Below are 19,675 nucleotides of genomic sequence, written 5' to 3' on the forward strand. Positions count from 1 at the left end.
ACTGCTGCCGATGGACAACCGAAACACCAGAAGTGTTGGAGGTTGGAGGTCCGTTGTGTGCGCTCTTTTCTTGAAGAGTAGGTACAAGCTGTAAAAAGAGATTACCAGTTACTATTTTTACCTGTCGCTAAACCAAGCCAACTATTACCGTGCACATTGATTATTAAAAGTACAGGGTGCGTAGAAATATGGCACTGTTTCGCGTAAAACAAGAAGATGGTAAGAGCGTGCTAGTTCCTAGCGTTATGCTGCTTTTCTTTGGCGTGAGCGTTTAGTGCATTTACATTTATGTTTGGTCACAGATCATTTACACTGCAAGGTATGTTTGCATAACAGTATAGTATGAATTTTCTGAGATGCACTTTTCGCTTTTGCCCTAATCTGTTAAACAAAGGCCTTTGTTTCTATTATTCGCCGCGGTTAGCTCCCGTTTCCACAGCACGTGCCAAAGTCTCAGTGTAGTTAGAAAGCAACTATCATGATAGCAATAACATTAACATGATAACATTAACAGATTAGGGCAAAATCGAAAAGTTAATCTCAGAAAATTCTTACTATAACAACATAAGGCACTCTTAGAACAAATTAAATTATTTTCATAGAAAATATTTCAGTAACAACATATTTTTAATAGACGCTTAAATGCTTATTTCTAAAATGGGACTTATGAAATATTTTAATAGTATATGAAAATCATTTGTTTTTTACTCTTACTAGCGACGGTGGCAACTGATATCACGGGTATAAATGTTCGTTTGTGTAGGTAAAATAAGAAGTACATAACGATACCATTGCGGAAAAAAGGAAATTGGAAACGAGTGGCGATAAACTATGAAACACGACCGAAAGAGAGTTTTTTTAAATCGACACGAGTTACAAATTCCGCACGTCTATCGTACGACTTTTTTCAGTAGGCTACATACGGCCCCTTGAAGTTTCGACCCGACCTGATAAGAATATACTACTTTGCGAACTAGTGCGAAAAAAAACACCATTTATATACTGGAAAATAATAATCAAAACCTTCATAGAAACGGTTGCTTTTTGTTTACTCTTGCTGTATCACTCGCGTCGTCCTGTAGATTTTCTTGACATCCGGACGTCATCTTTAGTACCAAGCGTGATACCACTAGCCTATCACTTACGCACTATCTAGCGGGAAAGTGATCTGTCAGCTGGACCACCTGCGAGACCGCGGCACTGCAATTATGCCATGCTAATCGAAAACACCCTGTAAACGTTTGTTTAACGACGCTTGTACAACTTTTAGTATTCCTACGATAAAGCGACTACGCAGTGTATGTACTAAGTTACGTTGTGTATGCATGTGTGTGGCATGCTTTACATTTTTTCCTCTATTGCAAAAAAGTATTCATTAAATATATACGCCGCCCGCTATGATGCCAAAAGTAGGACAAAATGCTAAATAAACTACTGGTGTAAGGGAGTAGAGGGTAAGTAGAAAATGACTGAACGGAGTCTGGAGTTCTGGACCAGTTAACCGAAACTTACACAGCCTCAAACAACGTTGTTGCCCCACCTGACACTGCTTGAATAGTCTGTTAGAGATTTGAAGGCCGATGATGATCTTCAGCTCATACGTGCGGACCGAACCAAGGGTGTGTTCAACTTCAGAGAAATACAAGACTGGAATTAAACCCTCGACGGATGCAGAAAATTCTAGCTGGCAGGGCTAATTCAAATTCAAAGTCAAATGTATCTTTTCAGCAAGTTGATTTGCCTGGACCAGTTGTACCAATTGATTGACCATACACCATCATCATTCAGCCTCCTTGCGTTATCCCGGCATTTGCCACGGCTTATGAGAGCCATGTGAGGTCCGCTTTGACAACTAATCCCAAGATTTGGCGTAGGCACTAGTTTTTACGAAAGCGACTGCCATCTGACCTTCCAACCCGCCTGCGGGTTGACCCTGGTAAACTAGACCTTATTGGCATTAGTCCGGTTTCCTCATGATTTTTTTCTTCAGCGAAAAGCGACTGGCAAATATCAAATGACATTTCGCACATAAGTTCTGAAAAACTCATTGGTACGAGCCGGGGCTCGAACCCGCGATCTCCGGATTGAAAGTCGCACGCTCTAACCACGTCTTTTGCCCGCGGCTTTGCTCGAGTTAGAAAGAGACAAAAAGTAGCCTATGTCACTCTCTATCCCTTCAACTATCTCCACTTCCAAAATCACGTCAATTCGTCGCTCCGTTTTGCCGTGAAAGATGGACAAACAAACAGACACACACACTTTCCCATTTATAATATTAGTATCGATTTAATATAACTTAAACGAATTGAGGTTAACCAAGTTATGAGTAATTATTACTTAGCTATCTGCAACACATTAGGCGGGCCGGGCCATAAAGCGGTATCTTCCTCACTTTCCGGTTATAAACGCGACTGCGGGAATTTGTGGCCCCGACGATATTCATGGCGTATTTTATTCTCAAATGCTTATGTCTTGTGGCGAATTGTGGGTGTGGGTTCCTCGATAAAAGGATGTTTTAGTTATTGTCTGCGCATTGGTTTAGATCACCCAAGAAGTCCTGGTCCGTAAAAGTCTATTGCAATAGCAAGGTAGGCGCAATGCCTATCATAAAATATATCTTAAACTCTGTTTGGTACGACGTAGACAGATATAAGCTTTTTTTATATAGGTATAGGACTAGTAGATAAATTATGATGACGGTACTTACATGTAGTAATTGTATTCACTTAATTATGTCTTTTGTTAGTCAGGTGATGTTACACATTTATTTAATCAGGTAACGATGCTTGTCTAGTTGCCTACATAGGTATCAAATCAGTTATAATATAAGTACCTATATTTTCATTTAGTTTTGTGGCGCATACCTTATATTATTATTGTAAACGCACTCCTGTAAATTTACAGTCAACCAATTGAAACCCTAGACCACTCTACAACCATGTCTAAATGACAAGCAGAAATTGACATTCTTATAATCTGATTTGTAACGTCACTATGACATAGTTCTACAGTGGCCTAGGGTTCCAATTGGTTGACTGTACACAATACACATACTGACTAGGCCCTTTTGTTGTACACGGTTTCTTCATCACACGCCATAACATTAACAACCTAACAAGATTAACGAGTACCTACAACCATAAAGTCCTTAACAAATCGCTACTCCGTGTAAACTGCTAAAATACACCTAAAATCATAAAGCAGCTAGCCGCAACGCAAAGTCAATTTGGCAAATGTTGCACATCTCTCTTTACGGTCGGTGTGTTCCACGTCGCCTCGCCGTTTGTGCCAAAATGGCATAAATGCCCGAACGGCTCGCATACATAAGATCTTGCTGGTGAATGGCAATATGGGCGCTTTATGCATTGTTTTACGGCGTTGCGAACATTATGGGGCATCCGACTAATCGGAAAGCTTGTAGTTTATAGTGCATGTAGATGTCAATTTTCAGTGCTACAATATGAGATATATATATTTTTATATAAGAACTCTAGATATAATGTCTATTCTGCACGACTGTTACAATAGTTGTTACCTACGTTTACCTTTACATGTTGCTGAATTACTGTTCAAATTGTTATTTTCTGTGTGGCGAGCAAATTGTGCAAAGAATGATCTTATAAAAATAAGCTTTTACAGTACAAATGACAACGTCTCAAACCGTGCAAAGAACAGTGAAAGAACCATCTAATCTTATTAAAAGCAACAGTAAGGTAAGCTAAAGTAACCGCTAGCAGGGCGGTCGCTATGAAAATAAAAAGTTAATTAGGCCAGCAGGTAAACAACGGACACCCGCATCGCTGCTACCTGACAGTTCTTCAAAGACGTACAAACGATAGCCTTGTAAAGCTTATAAGCCCTTTTACAGCCTCATTCGCGTTAAACGACCGTAGAAAAGGACGGAAGTGTGCATAACCATATTACGTATATACGACCTTTGGGATAACAAAACGGACCTGCATACTGTATGACAGAGGCCAGTAAAGAACACATTTTATTCGGTAGCGGTTTCTTTTAATTCATTAAAAAATATACATACAAATTGACACGGCATTACATAAATACTTATGAAATTGCCTTCCCACATGAGCTTTGTGGCATGCGCAAAATCGGCACGTATTAAACTCGTAAAACTTTATTGCTGATTCAATATTAGTTCCAGCTTCCTTCGCTCGGATTAAGTAATTTTCACAAGATCATTTGACATTTCCGCATTTAACTTTTATAAACAAAAATTTCAAGGATCAAAATTATTCACGCAGTTATTTATGTTCTCGTGTATAATCAAATTACTGCAACAAAACTCATTATACAAGTTCAAAGGGAGCTAATAGAAAATATTTCAAAGTGTGAGTACGTACGTTCCTAAGGGAATGTGTCTAAGATTTATCTTTGCGCTGAAAAATGGTCGGAGCCGCGTGATTAAGCGTTGTGTGGGCACGTAACTCATCGACGGGATAATTGTGAAGGCTTTGAATTTGTTGGTAAAGTTGTTCAAGTAAAAGTCAGTATGTATATTTAATACCTAAGTACTGGTGCATCGTTTATGTTTACTATTTGAAGATGAGGTGATGAAATATAAATCGATTGTTTAAAATTAACGAGTAAGCGGAGTAGGTAATAAAATGAAAAATCGCGTAAAAAATATTTAGTTGAGTTTGGGTTCCTAGGAAATCAAGGGTATATGCAGTGCTAACAGCACTGATCTTAAAAAGGCTAATAAAGTTCACCCAGAATGTTTAAGGACAGTTGCTCTTTGCTCAAACCCGATCTTAATAAGTGAAATTGACTCTACACATAGAGAACAACCACGAAAATATTTCTTATATTCAGTTGTTTCACAATACCTAACGTAGCACACTCAATGAAGCCTATCTCGCGGGAAATAATTCGTGTATAGGCGAATTTTGGCATAGTTGTAGGGAATGGTGTTCTAATCCACATACTCAAAGTACTGATGGGTAGGGGAGGAGCTAACGGGTGGAGGGGGGTGTAAAGGTCCCTTTCTTTAGTTTTTCGCGAATAACTCTTAAACGTTAACGGGAACACCATAACAGTAAGTATAATTTATGAGTAAACAGCCAAAGAACTTGATGAGTAGGTATGAATTTAAGAACCCCATCAAAGGCCGCATTTCCCGTCAAACTTTATTACGCATAGCGCACCATATATTTCCATTACTTCTAATTTTCGCTCTTTTTGAACCGTCTTCCAAGACGGTTCAAAAAGAGCGAAAATTAGAAGTAATTTTCGCTCTTTTTGAACCGTCTTCCAAGACGGTTCAAAAAGAGCGAAAATTAGAAGTAATGGAAATATATGGTGCGCTATGCGTAATAAAGTTTGACGGGAAATGCGGCCTTTGATGGGGTTCTTAAATTGGGTTATAGTTGGGGTTATAGTTTTTACTGAACGAAGTGGACTTCGTTCAGTAAAAATCACAAGTATAGTTATTTTAAGCTTGAGCTCCATTGTCCCAAAAAATCTAAAAAAGGGGTCGGTTTAAATCCAAAGGCTAACCATTCCCAAAAGAACCCGCATGATGTCAGGACCAGCCTGGCAGCAACTGTGCATTTCCTCCCCCACAAAAAAAAACATATAACCGAAAACAGTGTAAAAAACGAAGCAGAGACATTAGAGCAGCCTTGTATTGTGAATTCACTCTGTCTCGTGCAGAATTTAATGGAAAGGGATACACTGAATATTCGCGGTTTCCATGAATAAAAATATTCTTGGATAATACTATCGATTCTCTAAATTGATTCAGCAGATTCTATGGGGAGGTTTGAGAAGTGAAGCTAACACTGTAGTTGAAGATTTTTTATAATTTGACCCAAATGATCAGCTAGATTGTATAGTGCTCGTAAAAAAATAACTAAGAGAGATTAAGTTTAGTTTCTTTTCTCTTCTGGTTTATTGCGCGCCTGAGCCAGTCTAAATTGTGTTCAGGACAAAGGTCATGCCTTACGTACTCGTCAAATCTTTAATAGGTTCTTAAATAAATAAATAAATAAATAAATATTATAGGACATTCTTACACAGATTGACTGAGGCCCACGGTAAGCTCAAGAAGGCTTGTGTTGTGGGTACTCAGACAACGATATATTTAATATATAAATACTTATATACATAGAAAACATCCATGACTCAGGAACAAATATCTGTGCTCATCACACAAATAAATGCCCTTACCGGGATTCGAACCCGGGACCGCGGCGCAGCAGGCAGGGTCACTACCGACTGCGCCAGACCGGTCGTCAAAATAAAATATTTCATTGATATATCTTCTTGAACTGAATTGCTTTCGCCAATGGAACTGTCGTAAATGTTCTTGTAATCGAGACGTGTCTCTGCTCAGTAAAGAATACATAGCAAAGGGACTATAAGTAATAGTTCTTTCTTCAAATAATTTGTCCCTTTCTTATAGTAAATTTGCTATGCATTCTTTACTGAGTAGAGACACGTCTCGATTACAATAATAAAATCTTAACTATTGATAGCAAATCATAATAAAAAGCACTTACCTGATCCGGTTGAAAATAATCCATCCCCGTGCAATGAACACGGCGCTAACCGCCAGGATATCAATTCCCTAAGCTGTCTGGGCGCATTCCGATCGATATGCACCAGGGATAGATAAAATATAAAAACTGCATAGGCCACGCTGGTAGATGAACAGTGAACACAGCGGCACCGCAGAATCGGAGACAGCGCAGGAGATTCCATCGCACACAAGGGCCGGTTGAATCAAACTATCTGTCACCGTTGAAGAATTCGTTAAAGTGAATTCGTCATGGGAAGTTCCATAACCGTCTGCTGCTTGACAATAGGCGAGACGAGTAAAAAAAACTAATTAGTCCGTCAGTTAGATTATAAAATAAATTTAGACACGTTTTTTTTTCTTTTTTATCGTAAACGAAAAATGACGACGGTACAGTGCCTTGAAGTTTCGCGTGACGTCACGCCTAGGTACAATTTTTACTTACAAGTGACGTCACAAGCGTCACTCCGGAACTTTGATGCTCTATATTTTTGTATTTTTTCATTAGTTACAAAAAGCGAAAAATATGTGTTCACTATTTTTGGACGATCTAACTGACGGACTGAAGAGAATGCCATTTTTAGGTAGTCGTCATCCCTATTATGTGTCTGTCAGATGTGGTTGATGCAACTGGCCCTTAGTCAACAATCATATCAACAATTAGCTACCTACCTGTGTCCTATTTGTTATCATCAATTTAAGTATGACCACCAGCCTGGCTTAGTGCAGTGATTTTTGTTTTGTTCTCCTGAACTCAAATCACAGTAAGTTTATTTATTTATGTAATAAGTAATATGAGTACATAGTTTTGAGTGAACTGCTGGGTTTTGAAAGGAGCAACAGGGTCTGTTAACCACAACTTACTCGCCAATCATTCGTATTTACATCGAAAATGAAGTTATTTTTAAAATGCTAAATGAGTATCTACTCAACTGTCTATAGTACCAAAAAAGTCAGTGGTAACCATTACAGTACAGTCGACTACAAATAGATGTATGCACTTTTTCACCTTATTGCATTGTAATAAGGTGAAACAATGGATACGTCCTCTTTGTACCGTCTGTACCTACCTACTTACAGTATGTTATGGCTGCTATTCCAATGCGCCTTAGGTACTTCGTTTCTGTTCATCATCATCACATTACCAATCCTTACTATTTCCACGGTCTCCGACTCAACAATGTTGGTTAATCTTACTACGATAGCACTGACTAAGTACAAGCATTTTCCTGATTGAATGCTTAATCATCTGAATGGCTGTAAATATAATAGTAGTTGCTCAATCTCGGTAAACCTCTTTTAAAATTGGAATTTCTTATGCCCATGTCATTGTTAGACGAAGGCGTTTTGCAGTAAAAAGACAGCTTATTTGCTTACAGCAATCTGTGCGTTTAAGTTTAAACCTAATGAAAGAAATACTTAATACTTACCTACAGATAAGTAGTAGATTGTATCGGTCCCTTTGGTAAATCATGTAACTATGAAACTAGGCATTCTCAGAATTTGGGACCCCCCAATTAGCGTAAGTTGTTAACAAAAATTAACTCGCTGTCAGTTTTGTGCGTAGGTACACGTACTCAATTACGAGCAACACTATGTACAGTCAACCAATTAGAATCCTAGGCCACTCTAGAACCCTGTCGCATTGACACCGTGCTTTATATTGCTATAGAAGTCAGTTTAACTTTTACTGTGAAAGGGTTCTACAGTGGCCTAGGATTCCGATTGGTTGACTGTACCTATAGTCAGCACGAGCAGCGCACAGCGAGCAAAAAAGCATTTCCAATCACCTTATGTATTTGGTTCCATCCACGAAAGGGTGTCCCCATATTCCCGGTCCAAATAAAATAAACCACCAAGTGTCACTCATGACAGTCATGACCCATAATTATTTCCAAGACAGATGAACAATAGTAGGTGTTTATCGCAAGTTAAAGGGTCGCCTTCTATGGAGTGCTTTGTTAATTCTCAACTTGCTTTATGGACTATAGTTATCAAATTAATTTATCGTCGGACTCGTTTGACAATTGTAGAATTGCACAAGAGTAATTGGTCTAAATTATATGGCACCAAATCTACTGGTGCTATAAATTAATCAAACCCAGTTCTAAACAAGATCAACTAAATATACTTAGTTTATGTTGTTGTTTTAACATATTTAGAGGACCAGCTATCAAAGGAAGGTCGCGATTTTTCCTAGCTTTTCTTTCTTAAAATCAAGGTGCAAGGTGGATCAAGGTATTTGGCGACAGCTGGGATAGCTTTCTGCAAGGTATTATAATTATGAATTAGCCAAGATGCAATAAAAAAGTAATACCTAGCTTATAGCAGGTTTTAAAATAGAGGAAATATCCTTGGTTACACCTCCTGTCCCAGTTAACTCACACAGCATAGTACAGGCACGTCCTACCTAATCCTGATTTTTACTTTGATTTTACTAAATATCCTCAATTCTTGGATAGACTAAAACCCATAACTAAATAACAGTTTTGTAGCTCTACACATGAATATCCAAAAATAACAATGATTTGGGTTTTTATTCGTTTGATTGAATGATTGATTATTTTAGCTCCTAAATAGTTACACAACCATTTTGTGTCGTTCTCAACCGAAAGGGTTACTTATTATCGGTTTTCGATATTTACTGTTTCAGCTACAACTTGAAATTTATATCCTATTGAGATACGTACTTACATACATTTTAGTTGAAAAAGTGACATTTGGATAAACTATGTGAATTTTATACGTTTTCTGACAATTGATCTTTATGGGGATGAAAATAACAACTCAGATATAATTTTTGGATTTATTAATTTAGAATCCATGTTTGTAAACAGAGTTGTAAACATACATCATAAGGTCTGTATTAAAAAAATATAAATATGGCTACAAAAAAGTACTATTACAGTAGTATATGGCTAACACAAATAAAATGAAGACGTAAATGTACAGCTTAAGTATCAGTAATCACAAGTCTTAAACAAGTCCTAGTGCCCACGAGTGGGTCCACATTTACTACCTGAGCATTTGAAACGTAATTCAATTATAAATAAATTACTTTATAACATTTAAGTTTCAATAAAGAATGAATTATTGAATATACAATAATTGCCAAAGAAATATATTCTATCTATAATATACAAGTAACAAACATTTATCTATATACACTTAATAGTTCGGACTAGTTCACAATTGTAGTCAAAAAGTGCATTTTAAGGAGATTTTTACAAAATTTACAAAAGGGAACACTGATGGCGGGAGTGATCGCTGTTAGTTGCTTCGCACGGGACTGGCGGACGAGGTCTCTGCGAGGCCTATGAACTGGCATCATACTGAAAATGTCAACTGGCAAATCACGAACTCAATTCGTAGCTTTATAATCTCTGTTCTATAATCCTCTTTTATATATTGTCATATTACATTGCGCTTAACAATGTCAGGCACACATTTAAATGACACATTTTATTTCGAGAACCTTCCAACAGATATTTAAGTAGGAATTGTTTCGTTAAATTTTACAAGTAACATACATTTATACATGTAAATATACGTTTGAAGTTTTTGGACCGATTTATTGAAAATATATTCTGAAAATAATTGATAATAAAATCAGAATTATAAATATATACTATTGTAAGTTGTTTTAGTACTTACTGGCCTTAGGAGACATGACCAGTAAAATATTTTTATGGGAGAATTACAAAGCAGAGTTTAGCTCCAATTTCATTTTTATGGTTGTCGTCTGTTGAATCTCTAAAATAAGTCAGATTTTCAGCCAGCAGTAAAACTACTTGTCATTTTACGACACGGGCCAGTCGCAAGTGCGAAAGCCATAAAGTACGAAAACGACCAAAACATGAGTCGGAAGCTTGGGTGAAATTCACAATCTCACCGGGACACCTACAACTATACTGTACATGCGGAAACCCGCATAAAGCTCTCTTAAAAAATTACAAAAAGTTTCAACGTACAATAATTAGCCTATCTACTAACTTTATTTACAATTATTGCTATCCAAATGTTGCGCTTACAACGCCCCAGTCCTAACTGGCTTATTGCCTCATCTACAACTTATAATTCATCGATATATATTTTACTCTGTTCAAAAAGAACATTTGATAGCGGAAAGACAGCATTTTATTGGAAACCATTTTCAATGGTTGTGTATTGTCATAATTAACTTATAATGTCACTTTTGAACAGAGTTTATGAAAATAACGCTTAAAAGCAACTTAAAATAAGATTGGCGTCGTTATGATATGCTTTTAATTTTAGTAAAGGAATGATAGATTATTAATATAAGATATTTCAAAACAGTAATTTAAACAAATATCATAATTATACGATTCACAATAACAAGATTTCAAAGACTAAGCCACTGTAATTTCTCCTAGTAACTTTAAAACTCATCAATTTAATTACTAGAAGGAAAATATATCTATTTAAAGAAATCGATTCCTTACAAGCACGTCTGTTAACCATTTTCCTTTTGTTCCATCAATAAATTACGAAATTTATTTCTTCAACAAGTTAAAATAGTAAAATATCACTAAATAATTAATATTTAGTGCCGGAGATTGCTTCTAGTTCCAACATCGAACAAAACACCAAATATTACGATAGGCGCTATGCCCATATACAATCAGATTGAAGAAGTATTTAAAGCTGACCAGACAGAACCATCAGTCTTATTTCGGAACAAACATCTCTAAATCTTTAAATGCCATGATTCAAAGTCTGTCTGTGTTTTATATACTTCTAAGCTCTTTGCAGCCGTTCTACTTATCTATTCGGCTAGTTTTCTTTATGAAAACGGCCTGATTGATAAATGAAATACCTAAAACGTCCACGGTAACCCCCACTGCCCCCTAGCAAGCATATTCGATAGTCCCTTCTGGTTGTCGTCATCTAATGCACGGTAACCGGCGCGTAATACTCGAATCAAGTGGAATGTACGAGAAAAATATTGATTCACTTTAGATGAGACGCGACAACCTGCCGAAGATTTACTCGGTGTGCGGTTTGGAAGATTCTGCTTCTGCGACGGGGCCGGGGGGTGCGGGCGGCAGCGCGGCCTGCGCTCGCGCCCGCGCCAGTGCCTAGGCGAGCGCGGGCGCGGCGGGCCTCGCTCAGGGACGATGAGGATGTGCAGAACTCAGCGAAGAACTACTCACACCGGAATCACTACTCTTTTCTGATGCACAAGGCTCTCCACCGGCCACAAATTTAACTACGTTAAGCCTGTGATCTGATTCGCATGTGTCGTCCCGGCCGCCTCCAGGCAAACCGACGCTCCTGTTCGTGATTCTTTCCGCATTTGTACCGGGGTAACGCTCGATTCTGTCGCATTCGGCGTCGTCGGGCTGCCTGCGACGGACGGAACGCTTAGCCTGAGGAGCCGGCTCTGGAGGCCGGTGCGACGGTTCGTCTGATCTGTGGACGAGGGGAGACGTCCGGACCCTTACTCCGCCGACTCCGACGCCCGCTTCGTAACACCCGGAGTCCCTGGGAAATTGTCGGCGGCCGAACGGCGAATCGCCACCTTCGGAACTAGAGCCACCGCCTTCTCCTTCACAGTCACCTTCGCCACCTAAGACAAATTGAAACAATCCTTTATCACTGAACGTCATTAATGTAATCACACGACGACTCATAGTCATGAAGATTTACTGTAAACTTACATTCGAGTTGGTGCAGCAGTTGTACAGCGGCAAGAATGCGAGTGCGGTGCTCAGGGGTCATTATTCCTAAGTAGTCAAGATCGGATGGTTCGATTTCTTTAAATAGCTCTATATCTTCGTATCCATTTCTAGCAAAGGCCACTGTGTATTCCGGTAAGTCTATTCTCCTCAACAATTCTTCCACCGTTCTCGGTCGCGTTTCCCAAAGCCTCTCCCGACTCTTGCACCATTTCGACGATCTCGACCGCATCGTTTCTCTATCAGATAGCACTTCAACGTTTGCGAATTTGAAGTTTCCAACTTTGTTATTTAAAACGCCTCGCCAGATCCCAGATGCGTTCATGTTGATTACTTCGATGATGTCCCCTTTCTGTCAACAAATAATGATTCGAGTTTATTAAAGTTGCTCAGCGGTATGCTGCAGTTAATTGGCTGTGCAATTTGCATGCAATCTTACCTTGTATCTCAAAGCATCTTTGTCGTAAATATTGGGCACGAAATCGACGAGCGCGCGCGCCCGGCACAGCATTTGCGGCGCAAGTAAGCTCCGCCCGGCTGGACTTAATTCTATATTTTCTTCTGCCGAGAGAGATGAGTGATTACTACCGGCTCGAACCAATGCTTGTGTGCCTGGACATAAATAGTTTAGACTTAGGCATCTAGGTTTTACGATCCTTTTATTACCACGACTTTGAAATTAGAAATACCTGGAGGTACATCTATGTCAGACTGTGAATAGGTAGGATAATGTTAAACAGGTTAGTGCGATTAGTAACGATTATACAGGACTTGGTAATAAAATTTGACTACCTATTACAAGACCATTATCTGTAAGTAATATGTGGGGAGTTATTGGTACAAAGAAAGGAAAGACAAACTTATTTACAAAAAACATTTATATTAACACAGACAAAAACTCAATAAATCCACTCACTACTGCCAGATCCGCTGGGAAGACTTTCGAACGAACTATTAGAACAAGGGAACGCTTGGTCGGCGCTCGTCCGCCGGTCGGAGCCTTCCGGTCCCGTCTCTTGTCGTAATCTTGATATCTTTCTTTGTACATCTTGCCTAAGCCCCCGCACTTTTCCTGCGAGGTTGGACACCCCTTCGCACTCTTCAGCCGACTGAAATTAATAAAAAATACTAAGTGGAAGAAGGGCTTGCAAGTCAAAAGCGAGATGCGATTGCTCAGCAAATTTATTATTTTTTAATGCCAATTCATTTCTAAATAGTATACCAATTTTATATTTATAACTAAGCGCGGAAAAGATGACTTATTATATACCTGGTGCACTGTTGCTATATGTTGCGAATCAGTTTCGCTTTCTTGATCTTCGTAATCCGAAGAAGCGGGCGACAGTGGGTCGCCTATCCGGTATCCTGACATTTGCCGGTAGCCTCTCCTTGAATCCCTCTCCGACCTCGTGGAGTCTAGCGATATTCCAGACAGCCTCGAGCCTATAGACTGTATGTCGGACGCGGCGTAATCCCCGCTCTCGCGGTCCCTTGCTGTTCGTAACGGGATCACGGTTGTCGGATAGGGTCCGCTCTGCGGAATTATTAATCCCCGCCGAGGGGCTCTCGCTAGGCTTATGTCCCCGGCGCTTCTGAGAGATATCACTCCTTCACCTCTCGGCTCATTGCGGAGGTTGAGAGTGAAGCACACGCGGCCATTTTGAAAGGAGGCGGCCGGGGCTCCTCCGCCCATGAGAAAGTCTTCGGGGTCGCTCTCGTACGGCGGCTCGTCATACCAGTGCCCTCGCCCGGACAGGCCTCGCGCCTCGTCGTCGTACATATACGTGTCGTCTGTAAACGAGCTCGTCATTAGACTATTTCAGCGTAGCAGCCTTCATTAGCGCAAATAAAAAAACGTGCGAACATAATTTGCGAAAAAATTTACCGTAAAATGACCATCCGTAATCCGGTGGCGCAAAGTGGCGGTATCACTGACAACACTGCTCTCAAAGCTGTGTACGAACATCGGAAAGCCGTGCGTGGTTTGATGCAAAATATTTTTAAAACTCATGCATGTAGATTTTTATTTAACGCAAATTAAATGTCTGATGGATGAAGGTGAGTTTAACAACTGCCGCTCTTGATACGGGGCGTTAGACGTCATTTGTTAGCCTTTTATATGGCACTTTGTTTTGTGGATTGAACATGATATTTTGTCCCATCAAAAGGAACGTGACAATGATGATCGATGGACGATGCACAAGAAAAGCACACAGTACAATATTGAAAGAGGTACTATCAGCTGCAAAAGTGCATGGATTCGCCATCCACTTTTGCAGCTGATAGTACATTTGTAACTTATCAAAAATAAGCGTTCCGCTGATATACTGAATAACAAAACTTAATTAGGTACAAAATCGAAAATCGTGCAAGCAACATGCGAGTAAATTTAGAAAAAAAAAAAGTTTCTCTCAATTATTTAAACTTCATTGAATATTTACATATTATTATGTAACAATGTGCAAACCAAGATATTATTTTGAATGAGCATGAACTAATTCGAAATTGAACCTTCGTTTTTAATTTATCAGCAGTAATTAATTGAATTTTTTATTACAATGGTTCAGGATCTATATTTATGTACTTTTATATCTATATACATATATATGTATCTATACTTTAGCAGAATATGATTTTTAGTGAACATGTGCTGAAGTACAGACATTTACTGTTTACATGTAGGTACATAATATATAGTATTTACGTTTTAGAAGTATGCAATGAATTTACGGTATAACCTGATAACACATGTAACATACCTCCAAAAGGGCCTCGCACACCATCCCGTCCCATGTTCATCAGTCCATGTCTAATATCCCTTAAAATCTGCAACAAAACACATACATTTATTATTTCTCAAAAAAAACCCTTGGTTATTTTTAACAAGGCAAATTTAAAAAGTTCCAACATCAACCATTAAAGACTTTCAAAAAGAAAATAAGCTTTTTTGCGCCATAATTCAAGAATTTTGTAAGTGACTTTACTAAAACTGAAAGTCATGTATAACGAGGCTTACAGGTGATAAATGACGAGAAACTTTCCAATGTGCCTTTACAAATTATGTTCTGTCTATAGAAAAAATTCGTCGATAGACAGCTATATTCAAAGAAATAAATTCATAAACAAAAAGAAGATTTACATTTTTTAAAGTATAATTACTAGGGTGGAGCGAAAAAACACTTTTCTGGAATTAGCAAACCTAATAGTTATCAATCAATGCCCCTTAGTCTATGAAGCCTTTGTGCAAATTTTCAGCTTTTTAAATCAACATCTTCTGCCTCCGCATTAGGTTTAAAATTTTGAAAATCTCATACAAACCTGAAAATTCAACTTTTAGATAAAAAATGTTTTTCGGCAGTATTATGTTCAGTATACATTATTGATACATATTATTACAAGAAACTACCAAAAATTGCGAAAATAGCGTTAAAAATCGCCAATTTTCAGTATTTTAGCGACTATTTTGGCGAATGTACTGAAACTAGACAAACTTTGGCGATTCTTGACACTATTTTCGCAACTTTTTGTAGTTTTTCATAATGATATGTATCAATAACATATACTAAACATAATACTGCCGAAAATTTTTTTTTTATCTAAAAGTTGAATTTTTAGGTTTCTATGAGATTTTCAAATTTTCAACTCTAATGCGGAGGCAGAAGATGTTGATTTAAAAAGCTGAAAATTTGCACAAAGGCTTCATAGACTAAGGGGCATTGATTGATAACTATTAGGTTTGCTAATTCCAAAAAAGTGTTTTTTCGCTCCACCCTAATAATTACGCAGCTAAGTAGCACCAAAACTACAACAAAAGTAGGTACCTATATGTCTAAAAATAACTGATACATTAACAAAACAAAATACGATCAATAACCAATCGTGTACAATTCAATTTGTATGGAAATATCGACTTCCAGTCCAATAAAAGAATTAATAACCGACGTCATAGCAATCGCCGTACCATGTACCCAAAATGCGGCAACAGTTTATAGCGCAGTAAAATTCCAATGTTCGATATTCGAACCCAGGGTCTCATAGTTTTACGAGAGTTGTAAATGTGCTGAGCAAGGGCTTCCGAAGTTTCGAAGGGAAGCGATACAACTGCCTCTAATAGGCTTAGCTTGAGATTAGGGCACGATTAGCCCGTGGTTCGGCTCGCGCGTCGAATGTTCGAGACACTCGAAGATTACACGTTACTGCGACTCTCACATCAGATTATGTTTTGGGTGTGTGCGAAGTTGGGATGGTAACGGCCTTTCCGTGTAATGCTAGTGCAAACAGTAGGAGGGCTATATTTCATACGACGAGTACTTACTGACTTGGTTATGTTGGCAGTACGGATTACTTTTGTACGAATTCAGAGGATGAGACATATGTTTTGCATTTTTAAATTCGATATTATACTTTGTGCTATCTAAAAAAGTGAAATAGTTGATGATATGATTGATAAGAGTAATGTTAATGTTGAGTTGGTAGTAACAGTGAAAAAAGTAACAACTACGTGAATACTGAGTGCATGTTGTCTAAATTAGCTTGACATAAAAGTGACGGAAATTACCTCTTCCTGTTCTCTCGCTAACTTGTCTTTTTTCTTCATTGCTTCCTGAACTTTTAACTGTAACAAAGGATAGAGAGTTCATTAAATGCATAAAAAGTAGGCTCCTTTTGATATCCTTGACGAATGATTATTAGACGTTTTATTTGGCTTTCGATCACAATAGAAAAATAATACACATTATGTATGTGAAGTGTGTATGTACGTTGATGATTTCATATAATATTTAAAATAGCTGCAAATAGACATACACAATTTATTGACATAATTATTCTAGTGGTAAAGTTAAACAGTTCAATGGTGTGGGTGCAAAACAAAATGCCAAAATCCTTTAAATTATAAAAAATAGTGAATTTTTGACAAATGCTTCATGCACTCATGCTGTGAGAGAACTATGAATAAAAAGTGCAACTTAAAAATTAGGTGCAAAACTTGTGCGTGCTCTTAAAAAACAATCATAATAAAGTATGACAATTTAGTGACAAAAAAAATGTTCTAAACACATTTTTCTTGTACGAAAACATGCTCGTTTTTCTAGTACTACTGAAGACTGTTATCCTTAATTTATTTTTACGAAACCCATGGGACAATGCGAGAGAACAAAAATAATGAAATGATCCACCTCCAATTCTTTTAGGCATGCCGGATAAAGATGTGTCCAAAAATGCATTGTTGAGAATTTTGAATTTTGAAAGCCTGTTAACTCTCCGTTGGCAAATAATGACAATAGAATATAGAAACATAGGTACACGAATTAGTTAATAGTATAAGTAGATATTTTTATTTATTTACAAAATTTTGGGATATCAAGAAAAATGCTAGCAGCAATATTAAAATTTAAAGAAATCGAGGAACAGGGTCTAAACTAAATTAGACACATATTAAATAAACACTTATTTGCAATATTTATGTAAATTCTTTAGCGATAAAATAAAAACGCTAAAAAGAAAAATGAAGAAGGGAATACAATAAACTACACACAAATTATTTGCCACTCAGAGGATAACAGACTACAGCTTTTTCCTCCTACGAGATTTTAACAGACAAAGGACCTCCAAATATTTTACAAGTTATTTGACGTACCAAAGTTATTACCGTTTTGTACGTATTCAAAACCACATTTTGGGTTCACGGTACGGCCATTAAACGACATTTATGTCCAAAACTGGCCACATTGTTGTTCAGCTCTTCTTTTTCAATGTCTGTCAAAATCCGTAAGCAGGAGAAGCCTATGCGCTCACCCTATGTATAGTCTCTTCAAAGGTGTTGGGTTGGGCGTTCATTTGAAAGAAGCGGAGGCGATCATAGTCTCTCGGGTCTACCATGGAGCGCAGGGCCGTGTCCGGCCCCGGGCCCAGGCCCAAGCCGCTTTGCAGAACGCTGTCCGGGGTGTCCACCTGGGGAAATGGGTTAGATGCTGAAAAAGGAATCGGGGAGCATCTTGGAAGACAAATGCTGCATAAATTTGCGAATGGACAGTCAACTTAAACACAACATTGAAAAGCTGAAAAGGTGTTCAGCTTCTATTTTAGGTAATAAATTCTGCGTAATGTTTGACCAGGTTTTATTTTTGGAAACATATGCCGCGTAGAAATATTTCGGGAGAACTCTTTCTAATTTGTGAATGGATTATAGACGACAGAATCACAACCTTGAAAAGCTTGTTTTTATCTAAATCCTACTTCTAGGTATCTGAAACTCTTCTTTCTATGTGAAATTACTTAGAAGTCAAATAGGTATTAGCGAATATAATGAAAAAGTAACAATTGTACATCTGTATTCTTTAGATTTGACTCATTGACATAAAGACAACATGTTACAATTTATACTGCGACAAAGTTAAAATAAAAGAATCACTGTCTCATTTAGGTCAATGAATATAAGAAAATTCCTCATAATAAAATCAACATTAAAACTGAAGAAGACTATAAAAATGATCATTTATCACGTCCTTGACTAGTCATTTTTCTTAAACAGGATCCTCTAATACACTGGAAAGTTCTCGAGAGGATGAAACTTTTTTACAAATCACGGTCGTATGATAAATTACTTTGACCGAAAGCCTTATCGAGAAAGCTTTTACATTTATAAATTATGTAATGAAGTTTCAGTATGCGTCCCTGATTTTCGGTATCAGTTTTTATTTAGAAAGCCTACAATCTAGTAAGAATAGGGTTAAACAACTTTATTTTATAGTTTTTGCTCTACTGAATTGTTATAAATGTATGGCATTTCTAAGAGTAAATACATACTATAATCTCCAAAGGAAATGTATAAACGAAGACATTAAGACATCCTAATTTGTAACAAAATGAAAATACCCGAATGATGTTTTACTAACTGTCATGTCATTATCCTATATGGAGTGTTTTCTAACAATGGCTGTACTTTAAGTATTAAAATATCACTCATTCTCTGCAATTAATAACCAGATAAAACAATAGAATCATTAGTACTCAATTAGATGGTACGGAATATTATGTACCTCTCGCGTCGAATGATTGTCTTTGTGACAGTTGATGGAGCCATTTGACCTAATAACCGAGTTCAATCATTGAATAAACGTCAAAATATATCGACCAGTCTTAGCATCTTAATGTACTTCTTTTTACTTTCAGAAGTTATGCCTTTTAGTATAGTAGGTATAATCAAGTCAAAGCGAATTTGATCAGACATCAGACTCCAGATCTACCGAGTGCTGTGGAGATGGCTGTTCACACTACAGTACCTAAAAACTCATTATCTTCAATAATGAATCAGAAAACAATTGATTTTTTAACTAAGTATACATTGGAAAGGGGTGGCGATGGAACTAAGATTCACTAACTAGGCGCAAAACTACACCCAAATACACTAGAACAGACAAAAACACATAATTTATCA

At 37.7% G+C, this 19,675-nt stretch overlaps 1 protein-coding gene across 7 annotated transcripts in view; it reads right to left on the reverse strand.

Annotated features, from left to right (window-relative positions):
• Positions 1–10,046: 10,046 nt before the first annotated feature.
• LOC125224894 overlaps positions 10,047–19,675 on the reverse strand; it is a 206,470-nt gene continuing 196,841 nt past the window's right edge. For 3 of the 7 annotated variants that reach the window (XM_048128396.1, XM_048128395.1, XM_048128394.1), the window contains exons 6-13: positions 18,034–18,189; positions 16,796–16,852; positions 14,997–15,063; positions 13,508–14,028; positions 13,154–13,346; positions 12,677–12,849; positions 12,220–12,589; positions 10,047–12,128 (exon numbers count right to left, since the gene is read on the reverse strand). In XM_048128396.1, the coding sequence (XP_047984353.1) occupies positions 11,668–12,128; positions 12,220–12,589; positions 12,677–12,849; positions 13,154–13,346; positions 13,508–14,028; positions 14,997–15,063; positions 16,796–16,852; positions 18,034–18,189 (1,998 nt within the window). In that variant the 3' untranslated portion in view covers positions 10,047–11,667. The remainder of the gene's footprint in view (positions 12,129–12,219; positions 12,590–12,676; positions 12,850–13,153; positions 13,347–13,507; positions 14,029–14,996; positions 15,064–16,795; positions 16,853–18,033; positions 18,190–19,675) is intronic. The other 4 variants (XM_048128398.1, XM_048128399.1, XM_048128401.1 and 1 more) reach the window with 4 other exon arrangements.

This window comes from Leguminivora glycinivorella, chromosome 3, assembly GCF_023078275.1.
Source record: "Leguminivora glycinivorella isolate SPB_JAAS2020 chromosome 3, LegGlyc_1.1, whole genome shotgun sequence".
Taxonomy (NCBI): Eukaryota; Metazoa; Arthropoda; class Insecta; order Lepidoptera; family Tortricidae; genus Leguminivora; species Leguminivora glycinivorella.